This window comes from Armigeres subalbatus, chromosome 3 (assembly GCF_024139115.2).
Source record: "Armigeres subalbatus isolate Guangzhou_Male chromosome 3, GZ_Asu_2, whole genome shotgun sequence".
NCBI classification, from domain to species: domain Eukaryota; kingdom Metazoa; phylum Arthropoda; class Insecta; order Diptera; family Culicidae; genus Armigeres; species Armigeres subalbatus.
In genome coordinates this window covers 92,233,621-92,253,477 of record NC_085141.1, presented here as the reverse complement: position 1 = coordinate 92,253,477, position 19,857 = coordinate 92,233,621, and the positions used below count along the sequence as shown (strand labels likewise).

General features: G+C 38.1%; 1 protein-coding gene across 18 annotated transcripts in view; it reads right to left on the bottom strand.

Moving 5' to 3' along the window:
• The window catches only part of LOC134227061 (casein kinase I), a 263,425-nt gene that overhangs the window by 233,001 nt on the left and 10,567 nt on the right, over positions 1 to 19,857 (bottom strand). For all 18 annotated transcript variants that reach the window (XM_062708272.1, XM_062708276.1, XM_062708277.1 and 15 more), the window contains exon 2: positions 2,037 to 3,580. In XM_062708272.1, coding sequence (XP_062564256.1) covers positions 2,037 to 2,116 — 80 coding nt within the window. In that variant the 5' untranslated portion in view covers positions 2,117 to 3,580. The remainder of the gene's footprint in view (positions 1 to 2,036; positions 3,581 to 19,857) is intronic.

The window sequence follows — 19,857 nt, the reverse complement described above, 5'->3', positions numbered from 1 at the left end:
AAATGGTTCGACAAGCAAAAGCCGCTCCAGGAAGGCGACTTGGTATATGTGGTCGACGGGAAGAACCGGAAGTCTTGGAGGAGAGGCATCATCGAAGCGGTGATCAAAGGTACGGACGGACGAGTACAAGCCGACGCAAGGATGGCTAACGGTAAGATACAAAGACGAGGTGTAGTAAACTTAGCGGCGTTAGAGATTAAGTAAATCCGGAAAGGCCGGATGTTACGGGCTGGGGTGTTGCGACGCCGCATTGAACAGGCCTAACGCGCAACATAGCTGCAACATGACAGCTTGCGCGTGATTGTAATGGTAGATAGAGAGAAAGTGAGTGCGAGTAGATATAGTAGGAAGTAAATAGCAGAAGAAAATATAAACAAATTTTCGCCATCGCATTTCGAAGATTGTGAAATATTATTGAGAAGCGAAACAGTTTTTTGAAAAACTCGGTTTCCCTATCGGCAACACAATACATTTGCACATAAAACCTTTGATTATTGAATCAGTAAACATCTATTAGCGCCGCACATACTTTGCAAATGCAAAGTACACTGGTCAAAATATAAGTGCGGGGCACATAAATACAATATGCAGTTTATATAGGATTCATCATGTCTTGAATCTTTAAGAAACGTATGCTATAAGAAATCTTCACGCCAATTTACGCCACCGCCGGCTAAAATGGTTCTTGGTGTAACGCCGAAAACGCTGACACCGTCCAAAATGAATTATTGGCAGTAGCTGATTTTCTACTCGCCGCTTCCACATCCAGGCGCTATCGTATATGCGCAAATAGCCAGCAAGAGTTAACCGCCAGAAATTTGTATGGCGAAAGACATCTAACGCGGGTTTTCTCAAAATTAGGAACTATTCATGAAAAACTATTTGGTACCGGTTATGTAGGAAGGTGTCCGCTACTACGCTTACCAAATATTTTTTTGATTAGGGTGCTTAATTTTGAGAAATCAAACCTTAGATGCCTTTCGCCATACTGATTTCAGAAAGTTAACTCCTAGTGTGCCGCTGTAAGCACGCTCAAAGCAGGCGATTCATTATGACAAACATCGTGTCTTGTACACAAACCTTCTAATATTTTTTTCTTCCCGTAAAACGATTTCTCGGCGAAAATCTGCGTGAGTATTTCATGCTCGTGAGAATGACGAAGAATTAATTACGATCTCTGATAATAACATTCATACACTTACACACAATCAGATATTTTAATAAATTCAAGCTAAACCTTAAGATTTAATGGACCGTTGATCATTCTTTACAACTTTGTTGAATGAAGAAGGCGTAAAACTAAGCATCGATTCTCAAACCATAATATTGATATTCTAAATTGATTGGAATTGCGCAGTGAGAATAGTTGACTAATCCCAGTATTTCGTTTATTTGATTCATTATCTAACTTTACTGGTTGTGATCTAGGTATTACTGTAAAATGAGAAAATTAGACTGCTTATTCAAACTCATAAATAGGTACTCAAAAACAGCTATTCACAAAAAAACTTGTACTACGAAGTATTTTATGGTTACTTAAGTTTTCTAGCTTTTGGCTTCAAAAAAAATCATATTATAACATATGTTTCGTCCCATTGCACATAATCCAAAAATTAATCGTAGGAAAATAATAAATAAAGCTGTTCTAGTTTCGAGCAGTACGCGTAAATGTAACCATTTTTGTTTATACAACTTATAAAGTATTGAGTTCTGAATAAACAAATTGTGCTTATTTCGCAACATAAAAATACCATTTTTCCATAAAACCAGAAACACTTCTCCTGAATAGACATTGAACCAGGCAGAGAAAGAAAACACGCAAGTCCACCCACGCTCGAAGTGCGGTATTCGTATTTTGGCACCACCGTCTAGCTTCCTATCCTATAAGGCTGGTTGGTAGGTTGTATAAATCTAAATACAGCTCCAATGCCCATGGTGATGACTACTATAATAGTGGGGGTATACACATTAGCTACTGGTGTTAGCACATTCATAGAGGAAACAGAACCAACGAAACAAAAATCCATATCATTCACCTTGTCTGTCGTGCAGCGTCACGTTCGCGACCTTCGCGTTGCTGTTGCTGTTTTTGCTGACGTTCCTTGCTATGCTGCATTTTCTCCGGAACCGTAAATTAACGACCGTCGTCTATTGGAACGATGAACCACATTTGGAAACGGGCGCCCGGGAACCGTTGGATTCAGTTTTAAACAAGTTTTTCTTTTGGAACTCGGTCACACATTTGCACTGCTTGATAACCAGAATAATTTGATAAAAGGTCGGTAGATTATGTTGACGTAACTGATAAGGAATTGACCGCGTAGTGGTCAACTTTCAACTCGTCACGTTTTTTTTTGTAAGCTTAAATCAGAGACGTCACCGTCTACTTCAACAGAAACTGTAACAAACCGTTATTTACAAGGTTATTTTTTAATTTTCTTCACTCGGTGTTGATCTCAGTTATGCTCTGCGATGATTTTCACCTTTGTGATAGTTTTTTTTCTTTACTTCACCTTGATAAGACAAGTTTGCGCGATTCGCAAGGAACGCACTGATTGACACTTCTACACTGACACAACGCACAATCTACCTTCTTCAATGAGATTGTGATTACGTATGTACGTCACTCAATCGCACGGGTAGACATAATCACTTCCTCCAGAGGAGACTGGATCCTTTTTTCATCCGATCAAGATGAAATCGCACACTTTTCGCATCTTTGTCGCCAGTCTGCCGCGGTAGATTGTAATTTTTTCGACGACAGTTTGCCCCTTTGTATGTGTGTTTTGGGTAGGGTTCACCTGTCTTCTAGCGCATCACAACCAACAACTACAGCGATCTTCAGAATGGGATGTGACACACGTACATTGGCACCAGCTCTGCACAGATCGAAATGGATTTTGTAAGATTATTATGATTCACTTTCTTCAGAATCATCCGCTACCTAGAAGATAGTGTAGCATAACATCTGTTTCTAAGTGCACCAAAATCCTTATCAATTCACACTTTTCCAACCAGACCTTATCAATTTCTTCAGAAACGATTTTCACTTCTATCAAATTGTACAACACTCGCTGCACTCACTTTGCGCAGACACCCTTTGTTCAATTGTGTGAGTTTCGCTGCAAATATGCGTGCTGCTTCTGCTGCTGTCAAAAGTTTAGAAAATCACCCATTGTGGTTCTCCCTCAGTCGCGATGAGGGCTCTACCCTTGACGCGCCTTGGTTCTAAAATTAAAATTTCCCGCGAACGAACGGTCAAGATCGATTTTCTTTTGGATTTTAATGTTCGCACTTCCACCACTCTGTCACGGTTTGTTTTCGCAATTAGATTTTTCTTTCGTCCGAATCCACACACAATCACGACCTGTGTGCACTCGTTACCCTACCCTACGAGCTCACGGATCGAGAGCACGGATACACGTCTTCTTTGCACTAATGTGAGTGAACGCCGTGTGGATATCGTCCGCCGTCGTTCATGGTAGTGGCGCTAGTGTTCCTGCTCCCAAATCCGAATGATGGCGAACTATATACCTTCAATTCGCTGTGCACTTTCTCTAATCGGACTCACCCTGCAAACCTGCAACGGAAATCGAAACAGAAAATAAAACTTCCATTAGTCGGGCACAGAAAAATCACACTCAATCAAACCGGGGCACCTTAAATCAGAGGGAAAATCCCACTCGACGGAAGCAGCTTGCGTGAGCTGCACCCACAGCAGACCAGAGACTTTCAAAGACCGTCAGATCCAAATGAAAAATTCAGATAAATCCACCTAGTGGTCGAAGGTTAACTTTTTTTTGCCTTATGCTGCTTAGAATGTACTCTAATAGAAGTTAACGATTTGGCAAATCATTAAATTGATTCAGTTCCTATATTTGGAATAATAATTGTGCATGTAATAATTCATGATTTATTGATATTATCGATTTGATGAAATATTATTATATTGATAAATTAAAACGATGATACGATTATATGAAAACGATAATATTGATTAAAACCCAGATTAATCCACCTAGCGTCGATGATGCCTTTCTCGTGCATCCTAAAATGTATTGAAAAAATAACATTAGAAAGGTCAAAAAGCACTTTAGGAGTATAGATCACATTTTTTCCTATCATTTCTGCTTTAATTACTGTGCATAGCCACCATTCATGAAAAAAATCGATGTTGAATTTTTTTTCCCTTGGGAAAAAAAACAAGGATTTTTCAATAATTCCGAAATGCAATTTCCCCGTCGAATGCAACTTGTTGCAAGTGAATCGGGTAATGCTAAGTTCCAAAAAGTGTGTCTACAAAATTTGTACACATACACTGCCGTGAATGGCATATTTGTCCCATATGAATAGGAAACCCAGCAAAGATGGGACAGATATGCGATTCACGGCAGTACAGACATACACACATACACAAACACATACACACATACAGACATACACACGTTTAAAGTAATTTCTAGAGGAACTCGTAAAGAAATTTACAAAGGGATTCCCAAACGATTTCTGAATTTCACATTTCTCTTTGCTATGAAATTCCATCGGTAGAACCTATTGGAAATGCAATGAAAAGTAAAATAAGATGATTTTTACAATTCTATAAAAATAAACACGAGTGTCCATTATTGGAATATTTTGGGGAGCCCCTAATAGGGAAGAAGAACGTCCCGAAACGGAACATAAAAATCAAATGAAGTGTCGACTATAGGGAAGCAATTTCCTATTATGTACCCCCCCGGGTCCGCGCTGGTATTGCTTGATTTTGGGTCACCAGTTCTTATACATTGAAGATTATGTTAGTCCCATACATCATCTGTTGGTAAGTAATTTACGAGCAAAAAATGTTGTAAGGCCACCAATAGATTCTTTTGAAACACGTTTTTTGCAATACTTGCTTGTTTGAATTGAAAATCAGGGAATTTTGTTTTTACAGATGAGTAGACACTCTGAAGATAAATGATTGAAAGGTTAGATGATCAAAGTTATTCCAAATTGAAAAGTCAAGAAGCATAGCAAAAATGATTTTTAAAACAAGATTAAAATTGTCAAATTTATCCCGTTAAGCTGGGATATGGATACTCTGAAGTAGTGCGTAACGGTGTGAATCCGTTCATATCGCCAGACTCGGTACAACACTGAAGCTGACAATATGACGCTCCTAACCCCGAATCCCAAGGTGTCAGGCGACCCGTGCCGAGGGGATGAATGGCCTGGGGGATGAAAGAAATAGCCATGCAGTTAACGGAGCCTGTAATGCTGGGTAGACACCATTTTGGTGGTGCATTACGGAGTAAGATCTACCACACTGTGCTCTAAAAATTATGATTTATAAAAACGTAACTCAATCTTAGGTTGGTTTCGAATCCGACGACATGAATCTCCAAGCTCCAGAGCGCTGATTGATTAGGAAAGAAGCGGATACGAATTTGGTGGATCTGCTGAACCCTCTGACTGATTAGAGCTCTGTGTAAAAGTGAGATTCCGAAATGCCAAACGCAATAAAATCAGATCTCTGTACCAAAACGAATTCGGAACTCATAAGAAGCAAAAATTTGTTTGAGTTTGAGTACCGATGCATGGTCAAAATCAGTATTATCCCACTTATTGTTGAGCCGAAACTGATTGACGGGCGCGAGTTGGTATAAGCCATTTCGAAGGGTATAAATAGCGGTACCTTAATCTAAGAGGCCTTACATTAAGTTTGAGAAATATCTGAATAAAAAACGACTACTTCATTTCTTCTCAATAGAAATGGAGCAGAAAGACATGCACTAAACAAATGACACGGGTATACTACAAAAGTTCTATGAAATGGACGCGATTCAACCCGAAATTTTTTTTATCAAATTATCAAGAACAACAACCTCATCCAGTTTTCCGCGAGCAGTAATGGCCGCCAGCTTGCCTGCGGGCTAGTCTCTGATTTGACGTTTGTGGTTTTTGCATCGAATTCTATTGTTTGCAAGCAATTCGGTTGATGGTAAGTGCCTGTAAAATGGGCGAGGCTTTTTGACGCATTTTTGGCGTAAAAAAAATGTATTTTGGCTATAACTTTTGATCCCATAGTCCGATCCGGCTAATTTTCAATAGGAAACAATGGAGCAATGGATTTGCTTTGAATGCAATATGGTTGAGGATAAGTGCCTTGAGACTGGGCGAGACTTTTTGCGCACACAAGTACATACACACAGACATCACCTCAATTCGTCGTCAATGTTCCCCCGTTTTACGGTATCATAAATATATCAATTATAAGATTTATAATCAAAAAACGACAACAGAAAATGAATTCTATTCGAGTAGTTCTCATCAATTTGAAGTGGAATGGTGAATATTATAACAATGGGCAGCCCAGCCTATGCAGACTGAATAGAATTTTCTACAAATTATCGACATGATAAATTGTAGAAAATTCTATTCAGTCTGCATAGGCTAGGCTAAAGATTGGTAAAAAAAAAAAATTCACTTAATCTCTTTTACTCTTTGTAAAATTTTACGTCGAACGCAACTTGTTGCGAGCAAAAAAGATGAATATATTGGACAAAACATATGCAACTAATTTCTAACTAACATGCAAATCTCTTCAAAACATTTATTTTCAAAAATCTAAATAGAATTCATGTAACATTCACCAATGAGCAATAATTTGCAGAAATTGACAAAACCGCGATATTGCGCCAAATTCCGTTGAACAGGAAAGGTTGAAAATAATTCATTCAAATTCGAAACAAACAATTTAAATTTATTCTGTATCTTACAGAATTACTTAGAAGGATAATTTTTATAAACCTAACTATCACAGTACCAGTTTCAAATTTAACAATTGCCTGTTCATTTTTGGAGTGAAAATATAGCCTTTCGATACTTCTTGAAAGGTAAAAAGAAAAAAAATGTATAAGCGATCGACCCAGCGCTAGCACAAAATCGAATCCGCTCTGCGCTCAGGCACACTTGTCAATACTGTCATTCTCTTCAGGTTTTTTGCATGATCTGTCGGCGAGAGAGAGTTCGACCTGACAGAGCTGTCAAACAGCGCAATGCAAACCAAAACACAAACACCAGCGCACCAGGTTGTGCTGTTGTTTTCATTTGCTTCGAGCAAAATGTGTTGCTCAAAATTCGTTCACTTCATTCAGCTTTATCGAGCTACCGACATCCACTCACACTCAAAGCACAGCTCGGCGAAGGTTTATCCCACGGACGGGCCTCACCACAATGTGTAGTCACTGACTGCTCGTCGCCGAACTGTTACTGTCCATATACCTTTCGGCGGCCCTAGGGGAGTGACGTTTAAGACGAAACAGTGCTTGTCCTCCCGTCCGTTCATCCGGCGATCCAACACCCACACGAAGCGCCTCATTTGTTCAGCCGTCTTCTCGCACGTTCGTTCGCCGGATGAAAACTCCTAAATGGTGGTTGTCGTTCCTTTGGTCCGGTTCAACCCGTCGTCGTCAGATCGAAAGAGTAATGAACGCAGTTTTGTTTCTTTTTTATTCCCTGCATAGAGTTTTCATATAGGTAGTTGCAGACCGAGCCATAAGTTAAGTTACTTACTAAAACATAAACGTGGTCAATGGGATGATGGTTCGCTGTTACGGTGGATGCAAGATGGAAGAATTTCCGCAACAGGCTGGGCTTGGAATCTGATCTGGTAAATTGGGTCATACTGCATTGCAACGGTTGTTTGTTTGGCAGTCATTTTATGGAAAATATTTACGTAATGTTGCTGCTGAATCGATGATAATTATAACCGACTCACGACGACATTTTTTACTATATTTTCTAATATTTTATTCTTTGATATTCTGGACATTATTACTTTGTTATAGCGCAATATGAACTTTTTCCTATGAAACTTCTTCGGCACAACTTGACACATTCCAACCATAAATTTATGCATTGGAGAAAGAATGCAACATTTTCACAATTTTAGGAAAAATAAATACGAGTGTGACAATTATAGGAATATTTGATGAGGGATCCATAATATCGAAGGAGATCATGCTGAAACGGAACATGGGAATCAAATTGAAGATCAACTATAGGATATCATTTTTTTCATTATGGACCATCAAGACACATTCAGTCAGACATTCAAATGTTGATTTCAACGAAACACGGTGTGAACATGAGTGCGGTATGTATCGTACAGGGAGATGTAGAACTTATGATTAGATATGGTACCTGTTCACAATAGGGATATGCGAAAGGCGCGTGCTTATGACCATCTTTGGCGGTGTGCATGAGAATACGTTCTCAATTCTTCAGTATTCAGAAGATAGCAAACACTGGAAGGATACGATGTGCAGGGCATGTTGCAAGAATGCCGGACAACAACCATGCAAAGATGTTGTTCGCTTCAGCGCTGTTTCGAGCAAATGGCGTGTTGCGCAACGAGATAACAGAGCTATCTGTTAAGATTTGAGCTGAATAAATAAAAATATCCTTTGCGCGTTCCATGAATGGGACCGCTCTTAACACTCAGCGAGCTGTGCCTTCACTCCGGGTGATAATGCGTGAAACCCATAAATAGGATTTAACCAGAAGATTTGTGAAAAAACGAAGGAAGGATTAAAACACCCAAAATGCTAGGGATTACTGGATTAGAAGCACCCCTATACATATCATTGATTGAGCTCAAATTAAATATCAGGTCATATTTTGGGGTAATAAAATTTGTGAGCAATGTGAGTTTTTTTTTCATTCATAGGTATCCTAAACTGTATCATTTGAAACTTAGCTGTTGTTGCCTTTCTCGTATACTAAATTTATGGGCCGATCATCACTTTTTGAGATTTCTACCAATCGAGTCAGTTCGATGAAGTGAGAAGTGAAAAGTATAAGTGAGGAGTGAGTAGCGAAAAATGAGAAACGAGATGTTCGAAGTAAGTAGTGAGAAGTAAGAAGTATCTAGTGGGAAGTGAGAAGTGACGAAGGAAAAGCAGGAAAAAAGAAGAAAGAATGAAGAAGGAGGAAGAAAGAATGAAGAACAAACAGAAAAAAGTAGAAGAAATAAGGAAGAAATAAGAAGATAGAAGGAAAAATTAAAAATAATGAATGGCAAAAGAAAGAAAAAGGAAGAAGAAAATAAGAAAGAATTAGGAGAAAGATGGGGGGGGTCCCGTAGCGTAGTTGGCTACACGTTCGCCTTACAAGCGAATGGTCAGGGTTTCGATTCCCAGCCCCTCCACAAAACCCTCGTCAGTCGCCGGATCAGCAGCCCATACGGTGGCGTTTGGGGTACGCGCCTTACCGTCACGGCTGTATAGCTGTGCGCCGCCGCCGCCACCATTTTTGACCATGCCGCCGGTGAATTTTACGCGAGCCGGTGAAATAATTTGGTCTTGGGGGTTCATATCCCTCGATTTATTAGAAGAAAAATTCCGTTCAAACCCTTATGAGTTTGAAAAATTTCGGCTGCGCCGCTGAAATAACATGTACATCAAACCTCTTTTTACGTCACTTATTGGGAGGACGTAAAAAGAATAATGATACATAATAATACAAGTTTTTCATTTAATGTATGGATCTCTGGATTCTTTTAAATATGATACTAAGTCCACTCCACTACGGGTCTCTAGTAGCCTTGCGAGCAAAGGCGTAGAATTGCCAATCCGGATATGGCGAGTTCGATTATCGGTCCGGTCTAGGATGTTTTCGGGTTGGAAACATTCTCGACACCCTGGGCATAGTGTATCCATTGTACTTGCCACACAAGATACATACTCATGCAATGGTGGGCATAGAAAAGCTTTTAATTAATAATTGAGGAAATGCTAATAGAATACTGATTTGAAAAGCAGGCCAAGTTCCAGTTGAAATGTAGAGCCATCGAAGCAGAAGAAGAAGACTACGTCCACAAGTTGAACTTTTGTGTTGAATATGTTATCGTCAAATGCTTCAGGCCTTTCAAGATTTCCCTGCAGTTTAGGCTTTCACACCTCCACGCGGATACTAAAATATTTTGGTCTTTTGTTATGGTAAATGTTTCCAGCTGACCATATAACGATTCATAAATCAAATAGGTCATAACTTCAACATATATTTCATTCAAGATAACCCAAGAATTCCCTGAAGTACAGGCCTTATCGTCTATACGCATTACGAAAGATCAATTAGTTCCTTTCGGAAATGAAACATGCTCTTAGTGAGCATTTGAATCAAATTGGCTTTTGTTTCATTCCAAGAAATCCAAGAAGTCCAAGAATTGGAGTACAGGGCTTAAAGTTAATACACTGGATTTTGTTTTTACGCGATTTACATTTTCTCAATTTTCCACTCATCCTAAATGTTTAACGTATTTTAATTATCACGTGATTTTTCTTTGATTTATTCTGGATTTTTTGAAACATGTTGCGAAGAGTTTGGGGGCAAATTGAAGTCACACGATCAAAAATACGAGCGAAAAAAAAATCGTGTAAAAACAAAATCCTGTGTACACGTAACAAAAAATCTATTAGCTCCTTTCAGATATGGATCATAATCTTCATTTAAATCAAATTCTTTATGAATTGACCCTTCCGGTCAAATATTTTTAATTGGTTAATCTTTAATTTATTTAAGATCAACTTTTCCAAAGAATCCATATAACTAACTAACTGCTAACTATTTTAAAAAATAAAACAAAAATCGGAAAAATGCTGTTTTTCAAGTTTGACCTAGCATTTGCCCAATCTGGAGCCAACATTAGTTCAATTATTCAGGCCGGTTCATACGTGAAGCACTTTTTCATCTTTTGGTTTCAATTTTCAAAATAGGTAAAAGGTTAAAAAATGTAAGTTCTTGGGAAAAGTTGACCTTAAATAAGTCAAAGAATCGACTGAAGCAATAAAAACGATACACAAGGAAAGGTCAATTGAACTCCTGTTTCATTCTAAATCAAAATTTTCTAGAATTGGAGTACAGATCTAAAGGCCAATACGCATAATGAAAGATCCATTTACATCTTTCAGAAATGAACATGCGGTTAGTGATCTTCTAATTATCATTCCATATCTCACTGGGATATTACCGACTCGCAGCTTAGTACTCATCAAGCACATCCACAGTTGTTAACTTCGAGGTTTCTAAGCCAAGTTGCCATTTTTGCATTCGTATATAAGGCTGGCACGATAATACTTTCATGCCAAGGGAACTTGAGAAAACTTCCAAACCGAAAGTTTCCTAGACCAGACCGGAAATCGAACCCAGCCACCTTCAGCTTGGTCTTGCTTTGTAGCTACGCATCTTACCGCATGGCTAAGAAAGACCTCGCTGTTTGTGATCATTTGAATCAAATAGCATTTGACTTCATATTTAAGGCTTATGCAATTTAGTTATATGGATCACACAGAGCATGAACCATCTTTAGAGAAAAAAGCAGTCAATAGGGCGTATTATACTCCAAGGAAAATCTCAGAGGATCTGGAATAATATACTTTTTGAGGGCATATCCAATTTGGTTCTATAGATTACAAGGAACATTGTCAATTTTTAAAAACAGATCACAACTGTTAGAATACCTGTGCAGACCTTAAGGCCTAAATTCCAGTGAATTATTGGATGAAATGAAATGGAAACATTTTTGAACGTTCATCCAAAACATAAACGATGTAGAAAAGCTAGCAGCTCTGAAGGAGGTCAAGACCTATACTTCAGGGAATTCTTATATAAGCTGGGATGCAATCAATGTTGAAGGAATATCTATTTTTATTCTACGTCGGTAGGGACGAGTCCTTTCAAATTATTCGTGAAAATTGGGGAACGGTACTTTGTGTTTATTATTTTATTTGCTCGAAAGGAGCTTAGGAAACGAAAAGATTGTGAGCCATTGTATTTGAACGACGGAAGGCACAATGCCGAGCAGAATCATAGCTCTTAGTTGTTTGATCGAACTTAATACAAAAGTTCCCTCCTCTCCCTTTTAAAGAAATCTCCCGAGCAGCACACATGTTGCACAAAGGTTACTTGATCCATAAGCAACCGAATTCAGTCACATAAGAGTTGCTGCAACCAAATCGGACTGGATTGTGCTGCTAGGACTGATTTTTTTAAAGAAAATTATTTTGAGCTTTTTAGTGGAATGTCTTCACTTGTCATAAGACGTGTTTGTACAATCCCATCTAATTCCACCACTTATTTGTACCTTGACAGATACATATTTCGACCATACTGTTGTGGTCGAAATACGTATCTGTCAAGGTACAAATAAGTGGTGGAATTAAATGGGATTGTGCAAACTCATCTTATATTAACTGAGAAACTACTTTCTGAAAAATTTGTTCTCTCGGAATTCTGGAAAATTCATTTCTGGAAACTCTTCCATCATCGATTCTTTCTACAGGAATTCTGAGGAATTACTCTCAAAGAAGTTTGAAGAATTGCCCCTGTGCAAATCATCCCCCAGGAATCCTGCGAAACTCCTTCTTGAGGGATTCTGGGAAGCTCATATTACTAGAACCCAGAGTTTTTCCTGCCTTATGAATTAAAGGGAATCCCTTCCCAATAGTTCTTATTATGTACTCTGTACACCTTCAGATATTATGGAGAACTCTTCCTCCAAGGATTTTTGGGAACTCCATCAGACTGTAATTTTCATTGAATAACGTACAAATTCTTCCTCAGGAATTCTAGAAAACTCCTGCTCCATGAATTCTAGGAAATAGATTTTCCAATCTTCTTGGTTTTTCCATATCTACCCCATCCGGAATTATGGGAAATTATTCCACAAAAAAATTTAAGCCTACTTACTCACCTCAAACCAAGTATTCCTTTCTCTTAAATTTCTGTGGAAATCTCCCACCAAGATATGTCGGAGGAATTCTTCTTTAGGAATTATAGGAGCTCGATACACAAGAATTGTGATATATTTCTGCTTTAGAGTCTTCAGAACTCGGAGAATTCCATCCTACAAGAATTTCTGCTACGGAAGTTTTCCGGAATGCTCATTAAGAAATTTTGGGGAATTGCCCCTCCAAAAGATCATGACAATCCCTCTTGCTAGAATTTTAAGAAAGCCCTTCACCAAGAATTAAGAGGAATTTCTTCTTCAGGAATTTGGAAAAATATATCCTCAAAATATACTAAAAAAATACTAAAAAATATGAGTGAGTGTTTTTAGCGTGTTTTGCGCCTACAAAATAGTTCGTTTCATTTTCATTTATTTAACATCACGCAGAGAAATGTTTTTTAAACTCAATGATATTATGTATAAAAACAACAAAAATAATTATTGTTCCCCGGCTAATAATTTTATTTGTTGAATTCAACAAAAAAACAGATTTGATTAGACGAAAAATATTGTTGTTTCTACAATGTTCCAAAACAGCACTCAAAATAAAAATTGTTGAATTTACAATATATTTTTTGTTTGTACAAAAAATATTTTTAAACCAAAAAGAAAAATTTTTGCTTTCAACAAAATTTTTCCTAAATTCAAAAAAACAAAAATATTGTAAACAAAAATTTATTTTGAATGTTATATTAAATTTCTTGTGATTATCAATTATTTTAATTTTTGATTAGGTGTCGTGTGGCAAATAAAACTACAATAATTATATTTGTAATTTTTTCATATATTTACTTCACAAACTAGTTTATAATATACTGTATTATTTATACTGGATTGCAGAAGAAACAAAAATAAAATTTTTTGAATTAAATGTATTTCAGTTTTGATTTTAAAGATAAAATATTTGAGTTTAAAAAATATTTCAATAATTTTATTTTTTAGTTCAAAAAGGTAGATTTTCTCTGCGAGATCTAACATCTAAACAGATAACACTGAATCAACAATTTGACGCCACAATGCACGGTTCGAGGCCGCATCTCTCCATCCTCGAATACGCCCCACGCTCGCCAAGTCGTTTTGCACCTATAAAAATTCGTAAATTTGAAATTGCTGTTTAAGTTGCCGCCGACGTGGCGGCATAGGGGAAGAGGTGGTAAAATGAATATTTATATTATAACACTATTTAGGCGTATGTTAATCATGCACACGTTTTCCTCGAAATAAAATAAGGTACCTGAGCTAAAATATTTTGTTTTTGAGTACGAAGGAATAGCTATTAAAGCCTGTCCTCGTTAAATTTCGGACACCCATCATCCAATGCGATTTTTTTAAATTTTCACAAACCACTGAGAAGATCAATTTACATGACAGCTCAATCTCTCCGCTTTATGTGATTCGTTCAGCGTGTTTTCATTCTTATCCAAGGTGATAAAATGGTTACAAATCAATTGGACATTGACACAGTGTCCGAAATTTAACGTGGACAGGCTTTACTATCCAAAATATCAAACGAGGCCGTAAAAATAGGGTCTGATGTACTTTTTAACCATTTTTCCGCAAGCTTTAATTCCTAATAAATTCATAATAACATTAATTCAAACCTGTTCTAACCACAGCTGCAAATAGGACAACCTCCACAAAGATGTTGCAGAGGTAAAACGTCCTATCGTTGTGGTATGTCCTGATGTTGCGGTAGTGTTAAAATAGTCCATTCTGGATATAATAGCATAAAACACAATTGTGGATACGCTAAAACTCATCGAATTAACGACTAAAACAGCTTTTGTTTGACAAAATTCCGTTCAAAACTATGAAAAATCAACATTTTTCATTTAAAATTTGAATCCTTTGAGCCTATTATTGCGGTAGTGCTAAGGTCCTATTCTCCTATTGTTGTGGTATCGATTTTTATAAAAATTGCATGCAATACCGCAACAATAGGACTGACCTTGAAAAAATGTCGCAACGATAGGCAACTGCGTCCTATTATTGCGGTAGTTTGTTTTTATTGTGATAAAAACAAAACAACATAAGTTTGGCACAAATGACGCAATATTTACGAATCTATAGTTAACGAGCAACCTATTCGACTACTGCAATGTAGAAAAAGACCAACAGGTATTTTTTAAAGAATTTTTGAAATCAATTTTGTTTTGACACGGTGCTTAACCCCTCCATAATAGGTCGTTTTACCCTAAATAGTAAAATTATTTGTTTGCATAGTTAGAGGAAGAGTTATTTATCACAAGGCACGTATGGGGGTAAAATGAACACTTGTATCAAACTTTCACAAATTTATGATAAAAGTTCTGCAATTGTGAAGCAGAAGTTCAAGAAACAAACCATATCAATTAACCAAGATAAAACTTTGAATATGTAAATTTAATTTAGAAATAACTGATATTTCAAAACTTTTCTTCTTCTTTTTATTATATTGATAATTAAGAGCTTTTAAAAGTTATGCCAGATTTTTCAAAAGGCTCTCATAATCTTAACTGGTTATATATACAGTGCTAGAGTTAAAAAAAGAAAATTTAATGTTTGAAAAGGGTTTTAGAAGCGATATTCATTTTACCACCAGGCAGTGTTCATTTTACCCGCACTATTTTTGTACATACGAAATTTTGATGTTTTTTTTTTCGATGAAAAACTATATAAAACAATGTTTGTTATCAGTGCAAAAAAAATATGAGTTAAATTGCTGAACCAAGTGGTAAAACTAGCAAATTATTCTCGTTTTATGATTGAAATCAACGCAAGTCCTTAACGTGTTCATTTTACCACCTGTTCCCCTACATAAAGTTAATGGTATGGTACGTTATCTAGTAAAATACTACTTGAAATATCAAGCAGATCTTTGCATCCGTCTAGGATCCGAACAATTTAGATAATTCAGGTTAAGTAGCCAATTTATGAAGCGGTATGAAGCACTTCCACAGTTATTGACTACATGAATTTAATTCAAGTTACAAGAGCCAAGAAAAAGCAGATCAGCTGGCAAAATATGGATTGAACACGAAGTTTATTAAATCCGAAATTCGTTTCTTCAACCATACCTTCAAAAAATCTTTCAAGGAATCCACAGGAAATTCCTTCAGTAATTGTTTCTTCAATTCCTCAAAAAATTCCTTTGGTTCTTCCTTCAGGAATTCTTTCGGAAATTATTCCCGGAATATCTTTAAAAAATCCTTCGGAAGTGAATCCATCAATTCTTTCGAAAATTCCATCTTGCAGGGTTGCTGTCCGGCATTCTTGCAACATGTCCTGCCCATCGTACTCTTCCGGCTTTAGCTACCTTCTGGATACTGGGTTCGCCGTAGAGTTGGGCGAGCTCATGGTTCATTCTTCGCCGCCACACACCGTCTTCTTGCACACCGCCAAAGATGGTCCTAAGCACCCGTCTCTCGAATACTCCGAGTGCTTGCAAGTCCTCCTCGAGCATTGCCGACAATGTCCATGTCATCCGCGAAGCAAATAAATTGACTGGATCTGTTGAAAATCGTACCCCGGCTCTCCGCATGACACCTTCTATAGCGCAATGTTGAACAACAGGCACGAAAGTCCATCACCTTGTCTTAGTCCCCGGCGCGATTCGAACGAACAGGAGTGTTCGCCCGAAATCTTCACACAGTCTTGCACACCATCCACCGTTGCTTTGATCAGTCTGGTAAGCTTCCCAGGAAAGCTGTTCTCGTCCATAATTTTCCATAGCTCTACGCAGTCTATACTGTCGTATGCCGCCTTGAAATCAACGAACAGATGGTGCGTTGGGACCTGGTATTCACGGCATTTTTGAAGGATTTGCCGTACAGCAAAGATCTGGTCCGTTGTCGAGCGGCCGTCAACGAAGCCGGCTTGATAACTTCCCACGAACTCGTTCACTAATGGTGACAGACGACGGAAGATGATCTGGGATATCACTTTGTAGGCGGCATTAAGGATGGTGATCGCTCGAAAGTTCTCACACTCCAGCTTGTCGCCTTTCTTGTATATGGGGCAAATAACCCCTTCCTTCCACTCCTCCGGTAGCTGTTCGGTTTCCCAGATTCTGACTATCAGTTTGTGCAGGCAAGTGGCCAGCTACCTGAAGATTCAGGTACAACGAGCCTGGGATTGAACGTACGACCTGCAGTATCATGCTCTCTGAACTTTAAATATTATCCTCCAAAATACGCAGATTTTCCAACTAGCTGTGCGTATTCATGAAAGATTTTTGCTATGGAATTCAATAGCGCATGCAATCTTCAAAATTGGGGAGCCTTGATTCTCTCTCTATGATTATTATTTATTTATTCAGACTAAGGCCGAAGTGGCCTGTGCGGTATATAAGAGTCTTCTCCATTCGGCTCGGTCCATGGCTACACGTCGCCAACCACGCAGTCTACGGAGGGTCCGCAAGTCATCTTCCACCTTGCCCGCTGCGCACCTCGCCTTCTTGAGCCCGTCGGATCGTTGTCGAGAACCATTTTCACCGGGTTACTGTCCGACATTCTGGCTACGTGCCCGGCCCATCGCAGTCGTCCGATTTTAGCGGTGTGAACGATGGATGGTTCTCCCAACAGCTGATGCAATTCGTGGTTCATTCGCCTCCTCCACGTACCGTCCGCCATCTGCACCCCACCATAGATGATACGCAGCACTTTCCTTTCGAAAACTCCAAGTGCGCGTTGGTCCTCCTCTCTCTATGATGTCTACTCAATAATTTTTTTTTGAGCGAACCCTTCATTACACCTGTCACATCTACAAAAAATAGCCGCTTGAGAACAATTTATATTTTCTTGATTTTTTTTTTTTTTTCCATACTTCTCAAGCCTCAAGGAACAAGTCTCCTCATAGTGTGGCAACGAATCAAAATCCAATTAATTATCATTTAGCATATTTACGGCTTCGTGCTGTGAAAAAATCAGAAGGGTTATATACAAGATACGACCGCCCGACGTAAACTACGTAAAACAGATCATAAGATAATTATTTTGGTTAGAGCCTAGAGTGATTGAAATGTTGACTTTTGCGCTTGCTTGAACGATAACATTTGCTGTTTTAGTGTACCAACTGAATTGGTTATAATATAACTGAGTACGAGCAGTTTTAAGTTTGTATGGAAATTACTATAGAAATCGCCCCGTATGTGAGAGATCGTTTCGTGAGGCGGATCATTAACTATTTAGGGGGAGATCTCCCAGCGCCGGACACCTCCCAGGCTTCTAACGGCAAGGAATATCAGATCTTCATGTGATAAATTTTGTACAAAATTTGAAGTTGAATAAAAATTCTTCACACCTGTTTTGTTACACTTACTTTAATTCAATTGTTTTTCTTCTTGCTAAGAAGCCACAGAAATTAGCAGAAACAAAAATTGAAGAGGACATTGAAAAGGGTGGGAATTTGGATTAGGATGTAAAAAATGCTGAAGAATCAAATAAGCTCCACTAACAGTTTTTAATATTCACAACTTAAAGCACGTGAATAATATTACTATTCTGAATGATGTCTTTACTCATGTAACAGGAACTTAGTCACATTTGAACATGATGCAATAGTGTCCGGTACTAGGAGACGTTTTCTGAATCGTAAAATTTTTCACCAAAATTCATCGTCGAAAAACGTGTTCAAATGATCAAATATAGTTTGTATGAATCATCAATGGTCAATAGTCATTTTTTGTGTTTCTTTCTTCTATCTATTCTTCACTTGAGGCAATATAACTCACAAAGAGGATGACCGATTTGCGGGATTTCCTCACTAATCGATTCGTATTGGGATCAGCTGTGTTTCTATATGCAGAAGCTTAGTAAATTTTAAAGGAAAAGTTGGGAAAATTGCCAAATACAATATTAGGGCGAGTTTGGAGAAAACCTGATGCTCGAAAAATGATCTAGAGTGCGGCGTCGCTCGCAATCAATGCAATAAATAACATTTCGAACGTTGAACGTAAAAACCCAAGCAACGCAGGGTACGTTCTGCTAGTATGGTGTAAAAGGAAACATAATCCGGATAGTTAAAGTTTTTTTTTGTTAAATGGCTTATGTATCCGGCACTGGAGGATCTCCCCCTGAATATAATCAACCCGAAGATTATAGAATATTGCTAAATCTGTATAACGATTGTTGTCGCGAACCGATCGGATTTTCGTAAGCAAAGTTAAAGAAAGTAAAAATGCTCATTATTGATATGTTATTCTTTTACGTGCTCACCAATCCATGCTGCCTAAATAGTAGGATACACGCTAACTTTCATTTACTCAGTGACTGAGCAAAATTGCATTGCTCTCTCTTACTATGCCAAAGAAATTTCACTCAATTTCCGTCAAAAAAGTTAGAGTGTAACCTTATTTAAAGTTGGTAATCAATTTTAATATTCACCTCTTGCTTACATGAACATGTCCAGCATCTGTAGCAATTTTTCATAAACACTACTTTTTTGCTCCGACCGCGGTCATTGCCGTGGTTCTATTTTGCACTTTTTGTGCGAATCACCGCCAGTGGTGGAAATCTGCGAATCTTACTCACAAAACAAGAAGTAGGCAATGCAAAAGACTCGCGAACATTTGTTTTGCCTTTTTCTTGCCTACCTACCACTCGCAGAGAAAACAAAAAAACGAACCCCGAAAAATATTCGTGAAGCTTCGCGAGTCATTCGGGTTAATTTGCGAAAAGTCATTAAACAACCTCGGAACTTATTTCTCACTGATATTCGAGCAAGAACACAATTGTTTATTGTTATTGTGTTTATGTCGAGTCGAATCTATTCATTGTATTCGAAGTAATCACAAAAACTCGCAACCGTGTTTTTACTCTCGAACAAAATACAGCCGGGCTTTTTGTTTTTGCTCTGCCCGTACTCGCGAACAAAGCAAGCGTCAGAAAAATTCAGGCAGTAGGTTCGGGCGAGTGTGGCATTTTTGGTAGGCCCAATTACACTCTTTTCTTACTCGTGAAGCGAGTATTTCCACCACTGATCACCGCACAAAAGTAGAGCGCAAGAACCAACCGCAGACGGTGTTCGTAACGAAACTGTAAAATTTTACTGGCTTGGAAAAGATTTGGATTTTTTAATGATTTTACGTTGATAATCAAAAGTTCCAATAG